The sequence below is a fragment of the Clavelina lepadiformis genome, chromosome 5, assembly GCF_947623445.1.
Source record: "Clavelina lepadiformis chromosome 5, kaClaLepa1.1, whole genome shotgun sequence".
Lineage (NCBI taxonomy): Eukaryota > Metazoa > Chordata > Ascidiacea > Aplousobranchia > Clavelinidae > Clavelina > Clavelina lepadiformis.
Genome location: NC_135244.1, coordinates 13416767 through 13434235, shown reverse-complemented (window position 1 = coordinate 13434235; position 17469 = coordinate 13416767). Strand labels below are relative to the sequence as shown.

At 36.4% G+C, this 17469-nt stretch overlaps 1 protein-coding gene across 1 annotated transcript; it reads right to left on the bottom strand.

Annotated features, from left to right (window-relative positions):
* Window positions 1-7418: 7418 nt before the first annotated feature.
* LOC143459499 (beta-TrCP-like) lies at window positions 7419-14132 on the bottom strand. Its single transcript, XM_076956686.1, has 15 exons — window positions 13976-14132; window positions 13675-13794; window positions 12878-13216; window positions 11882-11990; window positions 11462-11648; window positions 11185-11275; window positions 10883-11053; window positions 9700-9785; window positions 9474-9579; window positions 9012-9155; window positions 8810-8928; window positions 8545-8655; window positions 8355-8433; window positions 8161-8282; window positions 7419-7865 (listed from the first exon to the last, which is right to left on the bottom strand). The coding sequence occupies exons 1-15, from the start codon at window positions 14030-14032 to the stop codon at window positions 7829-7831; spliced, it is 1878 nt and encodes a 625-aa protein (XP_076812801.1). The 5' UTR covers window positions 14033-14132; the 3' UTR covers window positions 7419-7828.
* Window positions 14133-17469: the final 3337 nt, after the last annotated feature.

Below are 17469 nucleotides of genomic sequence, written 5' to 3'. Positions count from 1 at the left end.
AGCAGTTTACACCAACACGAATATTACATCAAAATGGTTTATTTAAAAATTTGTCGACTTAAAAATATATGGTCTAGGCCAGGGGCGGGCAACTTCTTCGGTCGGCGGGCCTGATATGAGAAAATGAAGTACTTGGCGGGCCGGATTCCTGAATAGATTGGAACGCAGCTTTGTCTTATTAATGTTCATGGTCGAAAATGTTTGCTCATAAATGTATGTAGACCCGAACAGAACAAGTAGATTTATGGCCATCTTTCTCAGGTTGGCAAACTTGGACTTATTCAGTGACGCAATACAGGGATTGCGGCAGAATGTGGCCGCAGGCCACATTATCATGTAAGACCGGAAACTGTCTGCGGGCCGCTCAAAATCCCGTCGCGGGCCGTATGTTGCCCACCCCTGGTCTAGGCCTAGTATACAAGTGCACAGCCAAAGGATGCTTTTGTATACTAGACTCCACCAACTCAAATTGTGACGTCATTTGGTTGTGCACTTGTAAACTCGACCCAAAATATATATGTACATCAAACATTTACATACACAAAAAACTGCCGGCGTAAATACTCCATTAGGTTTTCCGCAGTAGAGCTTCGCCGAAAAGGTCCTACATTTCAGTCTGGATGACTACCAAATCATTCCTATACTAGTGTTAACCCATTTTTAAACAATTTGTAAACAGTAGGCTACCAAGTATAGCTTAGTCCAAATCATACAGTTTTTTAGCCAAATTATTTGGTACGACATGGTATTAAAATAGTTATCTTCAGATTGAAAAATACTTTGCCTTATAGTTTGGGTTTAAAGATGATTCCATATCATTAAAATCGTATTTCCAAGTTCCATGCTGTAAATTTTTTAATGAGTTCCTTTTTTATTTTTGAGGTCTTGTGCAAATCCAGTCCATCTTTAGCCACTTTCTCTTAGTTGGCCAAACCAAAGGGATCGAATTCCCCAATTTATAAGGCGTATCGCATCTCTTTAACAACAGGCTGCGTGACCTAGGCCTACATACGGTGAAATAGTCATTTCAAAAATGGTAAACACACAGCATGGAGAAAAATTTTACTAACCCTCAGCGAAAATTTTTAACACGTGGGCAAATTAAATGACGTATTCATAATTTTACTTACGCGATCAAAATTGCAAACCAAATTCCTCAAGGGTATCAGGCACCATGCAGGTACCAAACCGAATTAACCTCAGTCTACTGTTTGGTCTCAGTCATCTTCACAACCATTCACTCACCAACAGTGACAGCATACCACCTGCCTCATGACATGTTCCTAGCGTTATCCGCGAAACGTCCCACGAATACCTCGAATAAATACTTAAAGCCCTTTCGGAACCAAAAGATGGAGACGTACACAAAAAGCTATTTCAGGTATAACATGTTCTAGGTAGTAAATAGGCCTACTGAATTTTGGAACAATCATGTTCCGCAGATAACGGAGTCTCTGGGATGGTTTCGCCCCGTTAATAGTTACATTTGATAGCTTTCAAATAATTCTGTTAATTAACTTGTGCACAAGTAATCTCGACAAAATGTGCTGAATTTACCAGATCTATGCTGAATCACACGTGATGTCGCCCAGCGACTATGCGAAAGGCTTTGTTATCTTTGACTCAACAATTGTCAAAGAAACAACATTCACCATAACTTGGTCTCAGTATTCTTACGTCCCGAACGTAGTGGTAACTGACCCGACTGGGACAAAGTAGGCCTACTGCACTGTCAGCGGTCCCTTTGCATGCTATCACACAGGAGTAACTATCAAAACCGACACAAAAACAATTCTATTCCAAATTCCAGCAACGGCCAAGGTACAGTATTTTTCCTTATAGCAAAGTGTTCACTTTGTTCATTATGATACCATCAGCTTGACTTAATTATCACAATTAATATAGACTGGAAACTGGTTTTATGAAATTCAAACCGGTACTCATTCGGAGATAGTTACTATCTTGGTGACAAGTAAGGCTGCAGATGAAGCCGTTGCCCCATTTGTTGTTGATTCTTCTCTCTCCACGACAAATGTTGATACTGGAACACCGATCGTGATTAACGCAAAAGTAGGTGACAGTTTTGAAAGCTGAAACATTTCATTTATTTTAGGCTATATCCATATGCATATCTTATTATCTTTGAGTGTTTAAAGTAACTAGCGGGGGACAGTTCTAATTCTTACAGAAACCCTTAATTTATGCCAGCTAATCCAATAGTATATTTATGTACCATTTCATTTATAAAGATGTCCAAAGGTTATGATCCAATTCTTGGCGCAATGGTGAGCGCAAAAATCACGTCAACAGATACAGGAAACGTGTTCAAGCTCGATCTATACGACAATGGGTCAGGTCATTAGCCCATGAAAATGTTTAAGATATGTTCAAATTAAAAATTCACATGCTTATAATTTTTGGTTACAGCCCCAGACGTTCGCAAAAATGACGGCGTGTACTCTCGATATTTCACCGAATACACAAGTACTGGGCGATACTCAGTACAGGTATCAAAGAGAGATTATGTTTGATATTCTGAATTTATATTTTGATGTTTAGTCCAAACAAATATTCAATTCACTTGAAGATCGAGTAATTTTACACTGAAGGTTACTGTTATACGGGTCTTGGAAATGAGTTAGCACCAATTTCTGCATCTTCGTCCTCATACGGGTCCCCGGCTGCGTTTAGTTATGGATACGTTGACAAAAGTGGTGGGTGATTGCTTATAATGAGCTATTTAATATGTGTCGTAATATAAACGGATATAAAGTAATAATTGTAACAATATAGTAGTTCAGTGTTTTAGGCCGCTGCAAGGAATATTTTCTCTATCGTTATTTACGTCCAGTTTTCTAAGTTCAGGCTAAACCCATCCTTAGCTATTACTTTGCTCGAACTTTGCGTAATTTATCCTTTGTTTAACCTTTCCATATGTTATTCCAAATTACATACTCTGTTTCTTGTTCAAGGTACTGTCGTTTTGAATCCTAACGCAACTAGTCACGTGGTATCTAGTAAAACAAGCGGAACAACGACAGCAGATGTTGACCCTTTCTCCCGAATAGAAGCAGCAGGAGCTTTCTCCTATTATGGGTGCAATGAAATAGTTAATTACAGTAGGCCATATAAACTTCACGAGGTTATGATTAACCAAAGTATAGGCCTACAGTTTACCCGATTTTGTCCAATCTTCGATTTTGCACCTTATATAGGCCTATTATATGAGATTTCATTAGCAACTAACGTGATATAAAGCCTAACTCGGTTTCAGTGAAAATGTGAACTCTTTAATGATTTGAAAGTTTGGCAAGCATGGATTCAAAAAAGATTTATTGTCATCATGTTCACTCTTTCCTAAAAATTCCCAGACCAACCGCCGGAGAAGGGGCAGCCGATTTCTTTCCACCAAGCAGAGTGATCGACCTCGCAGTAAAGCAGGTAGAGGCCCTGGATGTAAGTCAAGGAGTCCAGCTAACATTCACAACACCGGGAGATGACTACGACACAGGGACCGGTAAATATTGTTTCCAGAATGCGTATGTTGACTATTGTATTTCGTGCATGTTTTATCACGTATTTGTTCTTTTTTAGCCGATTTCTATATGAGATTCGTTACACCAGGGGTGTCAAACTCAATCGCACCAGGGGCCAAAACTCAAAACTTATTTAACGCCGCGGGCCGTAAGGATAAAACTTGATTGAACGTTTCATGACAGTATGAGTACATGAATTGGAGCAGGCAGCGAAACAACAACAAATTTTTGATGTTTTTGCTGACGATTTTTGACTGGGCTTTTTTTGATTATTCTTCTCTTACATCATTATGTTTCATTCATCTCCTTGCAAAAGCATTAAATTATTAACAAACAATAAAGAAAAAAGCAGCCCAGATTACAAGCGATAGAATAAATCGATTTGTTCTATCGTATGATGGGGCAACTGCTGTGCTACTGTATTGTGCGATTTGTAATAATCCTGTTTCTTGCTTGAAAAAAGTAAGTTATACTGTACATTTGTACAATGATCTCGCGGGCCGGAAATAGTTCAATGTATAAAATAGCACTGCGGGCCAAGTTTTATTGTTAAGCGGGCCGGGAGTTTGACACGTATGCGTTACACCTTTGACAAGCCAAGTATTCTTTCCTCGTCATTTTCCAGCAGAAAATTTCCGGTGGAAACCGAAAATCTTGTTTCCGGCGATTTGTTAAGACCCAATGTTGCCAACAGCATTGAAATTTTCGTGGTCAACCTAACAGATATTCCTACTGACAAAAACTTAATTTCTTATGTAGCCTATAGCCTGTCTATTTCATGAGTGTATGTAGTGAAAATTAAATCAACGCTAAAATCTATAGTAACTTGGAGAAATGTCGATCGATATAAGTCACAGATCTTCTTCTAGTCATCTAGTGCAACCTGAAATGACAATTTTTCTTGTTCATACTTGAAGCGCTGTGCTTTGTGTTTTACAAAGGGTTGCATTTGCCGTGCGTGCAACTGACGGCACTGGAAACGTTGCGTATGTTTCGAATATCGCGATGATGAACCTCTTCTTGAAACCTCCAGCTGTGTCATGTTCTGATGAAAATAGCAATCCGATCAGTACAGAACCCTTTGAAAAGAAAAATGATTTCTTCAGTTTTTATTGGGTAAGATTATTAACACTATAGTCGTTTTAGAAGTCAAGTTGGTGCCTGCTACTACATACAAAGATTGTATTTAATAATATGCCTGGGTTGCCTTAACTTGTATCTATCACTGCTTATAGTGTTCCAACGACATCTTGTACACAATTTCATGCAAAAATGATACTGTCCTCAATCCGAAAATTGGTGTTTGGGATCATCCACTGAACGTTCCTAGCTGCCAAGAAAAAACTGGTACGGTCACAGTCGCACCACCAGCTTCCGTTTTACCTGCACCAGGTAGTAGATTGATTGGTAGCAATATATAGTTGATTTTTACTCGCTATTGATAAGGAAACTTAAGGAAATTCAGCTTAAGCTTTGATTTTGTCGCAAAGATTGTTTTGGCTTGACAGTGAAAATCAGAATTATGGTAGCCTCAACAAATAATTTTACGCAATATGTTGTGTTGGTAGTTGCGTCATGTGTGAACCCTGATGGATCTCCAGTCACATATGTTCTCTTTCCGAACTCAGAAGATTGCTCAAAATTCTTCCAGTGCTCAAACGGTTGGTTAGCCGTTTCTAATTCGAGTTTTAAGAGTTCCAAGTGCTCATGAATTTGTGTGTGTGTATTTGCTTATACGTGCTTATAAAGATTATGCTCCATACCAACACGTACCTTTTTATCATTTTAGGCATTCTACACGAGTTAGACTGCCCTGCTGGCCTGGTTTTCAATCCAATTCAAAATTATTGCGACTATCCAGTAAACGTGCTTGGTTGTTAAAACCATCAGAAATCTTTTCCTGAATTAACTTTGTCTTTTTTGTGAGTGTATGCGGTCTCTTTATCATTTATGCGTTTTCAAACGCATTTGTTTGGAAGTAACTTGTGTAGAAATTAGTAGATTTGTTAAAATAGTTGCTGTTGCGTCTAGACTTTAATTTTTACATTCGCTATATGGCACAGGTTATCCGGCGTTACAAAATTATTGTACAACACGTTTTAAATTGGTTCGCAATAAATTGGCAGCTACTGTTCGTGTAAATTTGAGAACACGATTTATTTCGAGGCGTTTTAATCTTTTTTTAGGCGTAAAAGAGTAAAATTTTTGCGCTTTGGGGATTTTTAGAACAGCCTTTCAAAACATTTCACCCTCCCTAGACGCAATCCTTAATACGGCCCTGGACACAAGGTTGATATATAGAGCACAATGAAATTGTATTAGGCTATTATACTGGCAGAAAATAATTTAGTGTTTACCAATTGAAAATATTCTGCCGGCGCCCCTGAAATTAAGATTCAGTTTTAATGTTGCGAGTTAGTTTGGTTGAAGTTCTTTGGTTACAATCCTTTTGGTGTTCAGGAAAGCGTAAGATAATCTGCATACTCCGCCCAATCACAAAACTATTCTATAAGCTGAAGATTTCATTTTTTTTTTGATAAAAAGGCTCTTGGCTTACTTTAAATTTATTTCATTGTAAGCTGCCTTTGTTTGTATAAGCCTCATATGATGGTGCTAAAAAATTAATTTAAGGCGCTTTGGTTGAAAGCCACATGTAACGGTACAGCAAGCTGCACTGGAACATAAAGAAATGTATAGTAAGCCTCTGCAATATAACCTACTATCTATACTTTAAGACGAGTAGGCCCTATAAGACAATGTCACAAGCAGCAGACGAAGTAAAATTAAAAGAGTTTTGTCAATAAAGTGTGGTCAACTAAACACACGGCAGATAATATTTCGGTTTAGTTTTGTCAACTGAAAATCAATGCTAAGACTTCACAAACAGGGAACCTAAGTGGAAAACTGAATACTCAGCTCACAAAATTGCAAAATAAGGAAAAATGACCTTAAATCGGAGACGACTACCGGTCACCAGCGTTATTTAGGTTCACACGAAATTTCGTGTTCGATAGGTAGGCTATATAGGATCGAGAGATGCACTTTATACGGTCAATTTATAACTGCAATGACAATTTGTAGAATAAGTAAAAAATGTATGGACATACGACAACGGATCTTTAAGCCTGCATGACACTGCTTGAATGCAAACATTGCATTGCTGAGATGTTGATTTTCTCATTTAATGTTAAACCTAATGAAACCGGAAAATATTAATATTTTGTTTTAGTTTCAATTTTTTTGATACAAGGTAATGAAAAGGTATGTTACAAAATAAGAGCGTTCAGTCTAAATCAAAAAATAACCAAAGCCAAACCGGCTTCACATGGAGATGGTTTTTCCCCGCTTTTCCAGGTAAACTGTGCAAGCTCAAATAAGGATTTACCGTTGATTCTTGTTTGTTCCGATTTGAATGTAATAGCTAACTTCTACAAAGGCACAAGCTCCCGAAGTGAGGAATTTTAGTAAAAAAAGAAACTGCCCTAAAAAGCTACAGAAAGTTTTTTTGGCATATTTAAACCATCACCAAGAATGTATATTTTCATCGAGTCCTTCATGATCCGGTGCATGGCGTGAATACAGTTTTTCAGTTGCAGCAAATAACCGAGAAAGAAATCCTTTTAGAATATTATCGTGGTGTTTCCTTTTAGATTGCCGGAAAGTTGGTTTATGAAGTCACTACATGAGTTAACATATTTCTATAGAAACCATGTAAAGGTGTTGACTAGTGCTCTAATTACAAGTGAAAGAGCATTTCGCCAAAATCGTTAGTATGAAATTAAACAGCGTGTAACCGATGTCAGCCTGAAACACCTTCAAATTGATAAAACGGGGGGTGGAAAGGATTATGAAACTGATCATTAACAAGTTAACATTCCATAACTTATTAAGGCGAAGGCCAAAATTTTATTGAACGTCAATACAGGTAATTCGCATCATTAGCGTGACCTAAAAACAAGGAACAACAAATATTAAAGTGGATTACGACACAAAGCTTGAACATCCACCTTTGAAAGCGGCGTTAAAACGCAAAACAATGCTCACGGAAGTTTCAAAAAAAATGAATGTATTGATTTTTTTTAATACAAAGATATCATCGCGACATGGAGCGCTTGAATATCCAACAAACGACAACAGATACATCTCGTTTATACAATAGGCAAACGGCATTGCTGTAAATGGTGTACAGGTCGTCCTGGCTTTGAAAAATCAAATTAAAGTTTCAGATAGAATTTAAAACATTTTCGAACAAAACGTGGACAACTTGCAGGATCCCGCTCAGTCGATTTGCGTCATCGCGGTACGTAAGTGTAAGTTCGCGTCGGTGATCTAAATGCAAAACAATGTTTCTGTTTCAGCGACAAATGCACGACTATATAGGTTTATTTCCTTTTACCAATGTAGACTCTATTAAGAGTGAACAGCTCTAATCTAAGATTTAACTCTAAGCTAACTCGGACATAAACGTGGTTAATAAAATTAACTTGTCGTGTATAGTAGCTTTTCACCTAACCTAACGACCTTTTATGAACAAGAATCTGTATGTGAGATAGTCGCTTAGCAATAAAAATAACGTGGCCACAAAACAACACGAAATGGTCAAGGATGAAAACGAATTTTCTACTTGGCGGTCTCGGTTGGTGCGGGGACGTTGAGGAAATCCCAGATGAGGATAGAGTCGTCATGGGAACTGCTGACTATTTGGAATTCATCGAACTGTAGCCGGAAAACCCGTCCTGTATGTTGCTAAGGAGAAAAAACAGCCGTTTAAAAACATGCTCTCTGTTCGTGCACATATCACGTTGTGAAAACACTTACCACCAGTGTACGCAAACACAACGTGCTAGATGGTGATCTAGGATCCAAAGCTGCTTGTAAATCCCATACTTTAATTTTACTGAAACGATAAATACGGCTTCAGATATGTTGCTAAACGCAATAGGTGTACAACATGGACAGTAATCTGAGGCAACACTTTAATATTACCAGAAAAAATGGCAACAATTACCCGTCGTATGCCCCACTGACGATGCGTTTAGTGTCGAATCTAATACAGCGCACCAGTTCCTCGTGACCTTCAAGAACTCGCAGGCAAGCACCAAATTCAATATCCCATAATCTGAATAAAACGTTACTTAGTTCTTGATTGTACTCAGATTATAAAAAGCTTCAGACATAAGAAAAAAAGTTACAATACGATAAGCGCTGTTGGCCGATCTTTCCAAGAAGAATTTTATCATCGTATCACGTCACTGCATATGATATTAAATTACCGAATAGTGTTGTCAGACGATCCACTAACAACCAATCTCTCTCTATATTGCAGACACGCAATGCCCCTCTTGTGTCCATTCAGTGTCCTCACAAACTCGCATGATGAAGTATTCCAGACCTGCAGCAAAATCATTTTTTTTTCTTTATTTTAGCAACAGAATCGTCATTCAATTTCATATAGTTCTTTTCTGCAAGACATACTTTGATCGTACGGTCACCAGAAGCCGAAACAATGTACTTATCATCGAAGTCAACAACATTGACTGCAGCACGGTGCCCCACGAGCACCCTCCGCATGTTGATCTCTGTCGACGTCACCATATCCCACACAGCAATGGACCGGTCCTAACAATTTATAAACCAGTGACATTAGACAATTACAGTCTGGTTGCCTTTCTGGAGATACACCAAGCGCGTAAACAGGTTTATATGGCTTTATTGCCGGAAGTTGCGTTCTGGCATTTAAAAGGCCAGCTACTAGTTAGACAGCAAGGTTAGAGCGTGATAAATTCCCATGAACCAAATTATTAATACCACTACATCACCATGAATATGAAGCAAGACCGGTAAATATTTCATTATTATGAAGAAAATAAAGAAGCGTTACAATTGCGTTTAAGAAGGCTGAACTACCGGGTTCAGTGGTACTTTTATTAATCTCACCTTAGAACATGTTACCATAAGGCCAGCATCAAATCTCAGATGAAGAACAGCTTCACAATGATGAACAAGAGTATTTACAAGATCTCCGGTGTCTACATCCCACACTCTGCAACAAATTAATATAAATATATCTTGTACACCGCGTTTGTTTTGCAAAAACCATACACAACGCACAATGACAAAACGAATCAACAGCATTGACTGCTGATAGTAAGAGAGTTATTACCTGACCGTGGAATCTGAAGAGCCTGTGATAATAACGCGCTCATCATATTGTAAGCATAAAACAGAGCCGGTGTGACCAGTGAGAACCTATGACACATGAAAAGTGGAAAGTGGAAAACATGATGGGATGATCAACGTTGTTCTGTTACTTTCAAGTTCGCCAATGTCAACATATCGGGAACAAATCACTTGGTTATTCATTATTACTTCTACGCTAATTCACATTTGGTTGAAAACATTAGGTAAAAAAGCGAGTTTATTGATCCTCATCTACAACTATATATGTTTAAGAAATTAGAAATGTTTCAAAAGTGATCCGGTAATATAGCACAAATTGAGCGAATGGTATACATGCATACAATTTATGACAACACTAATGAAAACAGATTTGCCTTAAGAGGAGATTAACTTTAATTAATTTCAATAAAATCAATGTATCTAAACCCTTCGGTGCATGCGAAAATGGTATGACATCTATCTGAGAGTATTGCACCTAACCATGAACGCTTATAGAGTGAACTTAAATAATTCATTGAGTACCACTCTATAGTGAGCACATGAAAAAAATTTCATTTTAAGTAAAAGCACTCGTATATACTGCTCTAAAATATTTGTTAGTAAAATGTTTTAACCCATGACACACCTCAATTAATTGTTCATGGTATTACCACTCAAAACGGTTATACTATATCAATAAAACCGCAAATAGCCCATATACAAGCATTGAATACATAAGAAATTATCCAAGAAGAGGCAAATGTGCTTAAACTGGCAATAGCATCAGGAAGTGGAGCCCCATTGTATTTACCAATAAATAACAGACAATACCAAGGCCTTGCCTTAATAGAGACTAATCCAATGGGAAGAATAACTTTTGTGCAGGCACAGCAATTTAAAGATAATAATCATTAGTAAGTAATCTGTGATTGTTTTTTTATTGCTATAATGCAGTGCTGCAAAAAACAGTAGTGTAGCAGGTTTAGGACACAAATATCCAACCTTGCTGTTGATATTTTTCACGTGATTAAACCAGAGCCCATAGTAATAAAAACAACATGAAAGTTTGCTCAAAGATTGCTGGGCAATTTCAGCACGTTCTTGTTAAATAATAATAGAACAATAAGAGAATTATATTCCCGCAAGAACTTATTCTTGTTGTGTGACGATAACTAATATTTAACTACCTTTATGTTGTCCAGAGTTTTTCTATCCCACAACTTTATGGTGTTATCACGTAAACCAGACACAATTTTGTTGTCATCATACTGCAAACAGTACACGCCTTTGCTACTATCGCTGCGACACATGATCCTCTTCAAATCAAAACGTCCACATCGCCAATTAGATTCTATTTTCTGTGCGAAAAGTAAATATGTTACGTATATAGACGTCTGGCTTATTGCTCCTCAATAACAAACCCTCTGTATGCAGAGCATGTTGATTCTTACTAAGTTGAACAAGTAGGCTAATCAACAAATTTCTGTACCTCTATGTCAGCAATTATGGTGGGATAAAGGGTCCTAAAATATGAATCTGGGGTTTGTTCATCAGGCTTGCCTTTGAATAGATGCTGACCCCTAAGTACCAAAATTGAAAATCATATTACTTCCAAAATACAAACGCTGAAATCAATTTTCTATTTACCGGAATATGCCACTTGCAAATGGCTTAATATGTGTTCAAAATAATTTGTAAGAAAATGCCAGTTGAGTTTGTTGCAACAATATCATATCACATCAAGTTAGAGAAATCATGGTGCTTACCAGTCCATTCTTTCTGCCAGTCCTTTCCACAAGGAATCTGTCATCACCATTCTCTCTATAAGCCGTTTCCATAAATGACCTTCCTGGACAACACGATACCACTCCCGACACACTAGCTCTGCTGCACCAAGTGATTTGGCATCCAAGTATGTTAAAATATTTTCTGCGATGTGTGAAAGTCCACGAACTGCATGAAATTAAGCACAAAAATCTTAATAATTAACTCTTTTGTTATTAATACCATAGTAAACCATGTTTAACAATTAAGCTTTCTTTGCATAACTGTATGTCACGGCAGTATTCAAGTAACAACTTCTGGTGGGCAATAATGAAATTAAAATCGGTGAAGAGATTTTCCAAAATGCCTGAAACAAAATTTGATAAAAACATAACACATTCTTTCAGATTGCAAGCTCTCACCTGGCAAGGCAGTGATGAAATCTCTTTGTAACATCGGCTTTAGAAATGAATTGATTTGCCCATGCTGGTAGTGACACATTCTCCGAATCAAGTGTTGCAGAAAGTCAACCTAAATGGTTCATAAACACATAATCTGTAACTAATATTTTTTCAAGGTCTGTGGTGTGCCAAATATGAATTTTAAAACATTAGAACCAAAATATGCCCAGCAGGCCAAAGTTGGGACAGGGAATAGAGTGCAATGATGTACTACAAATTTAGGAAACTCCACCAGGCCTATTCAAGACAAAATAAATTGAGGGTTGAGTTTCACATCCTATTCTATAAAGCTGATGTGCAGTATAGGATATATAAACAATGGCTTTCCTTCATAGGCCAAGTAATAAACCAAAAAATTGCGCTTTTTTGGTCAGTAAAACTTGTATACAAACAATCCAGTGGTCTACAGTTAGTCCGCAATGCCAAAGAGCTTCAGAAAAAGGCAAGGATTTGTGCAACTAACTTGTATCATTGGCTCTTAAAACTAAGTTGGCAATTTATCACCCAAAATTTTTCATGGTTCATCTTACATAGATTGATATTTAAAGTTCATGAACTCCCAATCCTAAACCCAGTGCAGTAAATTGATTTGTCTACAAATGAAGGCATTAGGTATAAAGTGACTTTATTAGGAACTTTTCTAGGATACCTGAAAACATTGAGCACTGAACTTATGAAAAAACATGTTATGTTATGATGTTTGACACTCAATCATTATATTCAAACTTGGTGTGGAACTACGTATATTCTTTTAATAAGTCGTATTTAATTTGGCATGCAAAACTGGTACGCAATTAAAAATCAAATTTGAAACAAAACTCAATATGGTCGGTCACAGGTAAATATCACTAAGTTTAAGCGTTTACAATATAAGTGTGCGAAATAAAGGACCACAACTTGATTATATAAGAATTACTATCATTTGAAATTCAAGTAAAGTCCAACTGCTGCCCTTACCTGCTCATGCTCAGACCAAGTATCGAAGTGTTTGGTGCACGAGTCTCGTTCCATTGTGTAATCATCGCTCAAACTGTATTGGCGACTTGAGTTTCGTCTTTTGTTTGAAAAAGTAGTCTGTGTTGGCTGATAACTATCTTCATACAGTTTTTCATCAAAACTAGTAAAAGTTTGCTGAATGTTTGTTAAATGGGGATTCGGTGAATGAGCATTGGTGGATTGATTCAAAGATGGTTGATTCACTATTGAAACAGTTATAGGAGAAGGTTGTAACTTCAGAGCATTGCTTGGGATCAATCCAGTATTGTGTTGTTCAACTGCTCTTGAAATGGGTACACCCTGTAGCAAAAAAAATATACATATATATTCAGCACGGGTCAAACTCAAAGTCAACATGTAAACAAGTCCTAAACCGAAATTAGCTGCTTTTACATCATACAACACAAATTTTTGTATTGAAATTTCCAAAGTAGTAACTTTAATTTTAGCCAAACATAATAATGAGATAGTACAAACTAGAACAATAAGAAAAAATAAATTCTTAAATTCTACTGATTAATACAAAGACCCCATTACACCCAGCTAATTAATTAGTCATTGAAAATGTAAGATGATATCCGGCACAAAATACAAGCAAGCACAATGAACTAAATACAAACTTACTTTTGAAATTGCTTTGCAATTTATTATGCAGAAAACTTTATTTTTTATTTACATATTTTTAGTTTGTTGTCAGTTTGAAAGTCTGTATTAATACAAAATGCACTGCCATCGAGTAAACAAAGTATTGCTCATACTTGGAGAGGCATTACTGAGGATATAACATTGCTATCATCCATTGCTTCATCACTTGAGAGGTCCAGCGGCGACCGAGCACCGGGAGGGGCAACATCCATATGGTGAGGTGATGAGGAACCCTATTTAAAATAAATTGCAAAATTTGTGCTTTGACAATGTCCTATTTTGTAGTTGGAGGTAAAATGAAAGAGTCATTTCTTAGACTGATTGTAGTTATTTCAGACCTGTCCATAATCTAATTTTAATAATACATTACATTATTCAATTAACAAACATAAAAAAAATCAAACAGTTTCTTACTCTTTGCTCATCCAGGCCTTCAGCCTCAAATATGCAGTCATCAGCATCACTTTCCATGTTTAGAAAATTTATTAATAAATAAACCTAAAACTTATTTTAAAAGCACAACCAGTAATAATCTAAATTTTAAAACCACAACGATAAAATACTATTAAACACATACACATGGAAAAAAATTGTTTATGTTACATTCTAACAATATTATGAACAATTTGAAATCCTGGATCACCAAAGCATTACATCATCAATTTTGAGATAACTAAGTGTATTTACATTACATTATCACCCCTTGTTTTAATGCATAAGTCGCCATATCAATCTATTTTGTGTAGTATATATCTTGAACTTCGTACAATGTAGGAATGAACTTCCAACAAAGTAATTTCAAAACTATATGCAAATGTATCTTGTAATCTACATTTACTTGCAATTCACTCTGCAAGCTCTCCTGCACATGGCTATGGCCTATATAGCCTGTAACTTAGTGAATTACAGGCTTCATCACTGCCTCAAGTGTGTTTAATAATAAACTTTTGTTAGGCCTATCATTTCTATTTTCGTTGCTTTTAAGTGGTTTGTAATCAAGAAAGGCTTATATTCGAGAAGGTACAGCAAATCTTGTATTTTGTTCTTCTCAATTTATTTTGAGTAACTATCCATATAACTGTGTTCTAGATTTCATGGCTATCCTAACTTACCATATTTACGGCATCATGTATATATTTTCACACCTTGCACATTTTAAACTCTTGGTTTTTGATCCTTTTTCCACTTTATTTAATATTCTTGAGCCTGTGGTGTATTGGTTAGCCTTTTAATTTTATCATCTATAGCAAATGATTACAACGCAAAATAAAAGCTTATACAAAAGAAACCACTAAACGGAAGTTTTCAATTTAAAATACATTATAAAATCCCTGATTAATTAATTCAGATTCCACTATATAAATCAATATTCAATTCTACATACAATGTATTTGTAAACGAGCAAAGGATTATTCTCAGGCAACTGACTGTTGTTGAACGTATCCCCATTGAATAGATATGATAAAAACACGAACATGATTAATGGGTTGAAAACCAAAATAGATGATCATCAAAGAAAGAGATTTCCAACTATATGAACCACATTGCTACATTCTCTCCCTCTGCTGAATAAGTGATTGATGTTATTTTTAACATCCAGGTTCGTACTTTCGCTCTAGGTGTATCGACTAATAAAACTGCTGTTTATTAAATACAAAATGGGGTGAGATCAAGGTGGATTTCTTAAGCGGTATTTACTGTATCAGGCAGTGCAGAATTTCATGGTCAGTTAAGTCAATATTTTGGAAAGTTGGTTTCCGTGAACTTGATTATTTCAAATAAGCACAAATATATAAGCTTAAGCTTTGGCTCAATTAATCATACAACAACAGCACCATAAATATAGTAGAATACTCTTAGCAGTTTAGTAGTCTAATGCTTTTACTGCTTTACTGGTGTTCTTCGGCCTGTATATTTTTCTACTGTCAGGGATGTCTGGAAGCTCAAACCATAGTGAGCTTTTACCACCATCTAGTGAGCATGCTCCAGAAAATACCCCTGACAGCTAAGTTTGTACTCTATACATGAAAGATCTACGGCACACAATTTTGACTTGATGAGCAGCTGATTCTTACTTGGCAAGTAAGTTTTCCAAAAATACAAACCTGTGATCTGCACTTTGCAAAAGTTAGCAGTTTGCATGCACTTTGCTGAATATCTATCTAGCTGAGCTAACCAAAAGAATTTTTTTGGATAAAGTCACCACCTTAAGGTGGTGAGAACTTGCTATGCTTAAAGTTGATTAGAAATACACCTAAGATTTGTAGAGGGATTCTGTAATTTTTTACTATTTAATATATCGTAATTAATATTGCCCTCCAAGGTTCAGGACTTAGCTTATATTACGATTTAGAAGACAATTGCAGAAGAGACAAATACACTTGACTACAAATGTCTAAAACACCAGGGAACACGACCTAAGGCTGGCTGTATGAATTGATATATATAATGCATATAAATGGTTAAATGTTAAACATAAATTCAGATATTGGTGATTTTACAAATATTAAAAACATAAAAGAACTCATTATGCATGGTAAAAATATCTAATTAGATTACAATTATATGTGTTATTAGTGTTAGCTGCCTTGTACGTAGGAATGGGCGCTCAAATTTCGAATCAGAAAAGTCAATTCATTTTGTAATCGAAATGAACGCAAGAATACCAAAAAGTTGAAATATAAAATAAAGACAGCCACTTCTTCTACATAAAGGGTATGAGAGTTTGGGTGGAAAGTGTGAATGTAGTAATTCAGTTTGTATTTACTTCAAGTTGATTATTTTTTAACTTTACTTGACATTCACAACAAAATTAACCCAGGGATATGTAACATGCCGCAAATAACATGCAAATTCTAATGCATTTTACATAGCATGCTTCGCTAACCACGTCTCTACAAGTCATATTAAGCAAGTCCAGTGCATAAAATTGAAACCGCTGTAAAGTAAGAACAAGGCAGCATATTTTCAAACGTTTTTCTTTATTATGTAAAGGAATTCATATGCTATTCACCTTATCACCACGGAGAAAAATATTTGCAACCCGATGCCCAAAACACTTGTAATTTGAAAAAGAATCAAAGCGGGTCAACAATTTCAATTGTAAAGTATAGGGGATCGAAAAAGTTTTGCCACTCAAAAAGAGTGGTGGCTGTAACTCGGAGCATGATGTTTAGGAAAGAATAGGTAGTCAAGGTTACAGTATTGTACAGGTCTATAAGTATCATAGACATGCCACACTACAGAGTTTGACCTAACCACATTCAATACTGCTACTCATGAGCTTCAGTGCCACACTTAAGGTGCGTTATTTTGTACTTAATTACTTGGACAGAATTTCTGTGCGCTCAATTTTCAATTGATTTAAAGTTTGAATAAGTGTCATTTTTTATTGTTTGTCGCACTCAAGATCTTGCTGAAACAGCCATACTCTGCAGTTTAGTAGAAAAGGATTTTATGACCCCAACGTTTTTTTGTGCCTTTTGTTACATTGCACAGGTTTTACTTTACTACCAAAAACATGCACGGCTACACAATAATTGACCAGCAGATCTGCACCTTAATCCTTACAAGGAACTCCGGACTTAACATAATAGACAGTTTATGAAGTACAATCGGACAATTTAGCAAAGTTCCACTTGCAGAAGTCATTTCTCCCACCCTAATTCAGAACTCTTTTTGTTTGGCTATATACAATGTCAGGGTGTATCTGAACATGTTAAAAATTTACTGAATACGGTAGATTGTCGAATAGCACACATAAGTTTCGATTCGATTTGTCAACTTTGCATTTGCATTCCCGGTTTTCTCTATGACCAGCTTCAACAGAACAGATAAGTACGCAGGTAAATCTACTTCTGACCTATACCTATATCAATCCGAAGATGGCCGAAACGGCAAAAATTCGA

Bases quoted from the DNA above. Each gene is read 5' to 3' on its own strand.
- LOC143459499 (XM_076956686.1), bottom strand. From the start codon at position 14,032: ATGGAAAGTGATGCTGATGACTGCATATTTGAGGCTGAAGGCCTGGAT. The intron at 11,991-12,877 runs GTAAGGGCAGCA...TGAACCATTTAG, and splicing joins CTTGGTCTGAGCATGAGCAG to GTTGACTTTCTGCAACACTT. The intron at 8,283-8,354 runs GTAAGTGTTTTC...TTTTCTCCTTAG, and splicing joins TGTGTTTGCGTACACTGGTG to CAACATACAGGACGGGTTTT.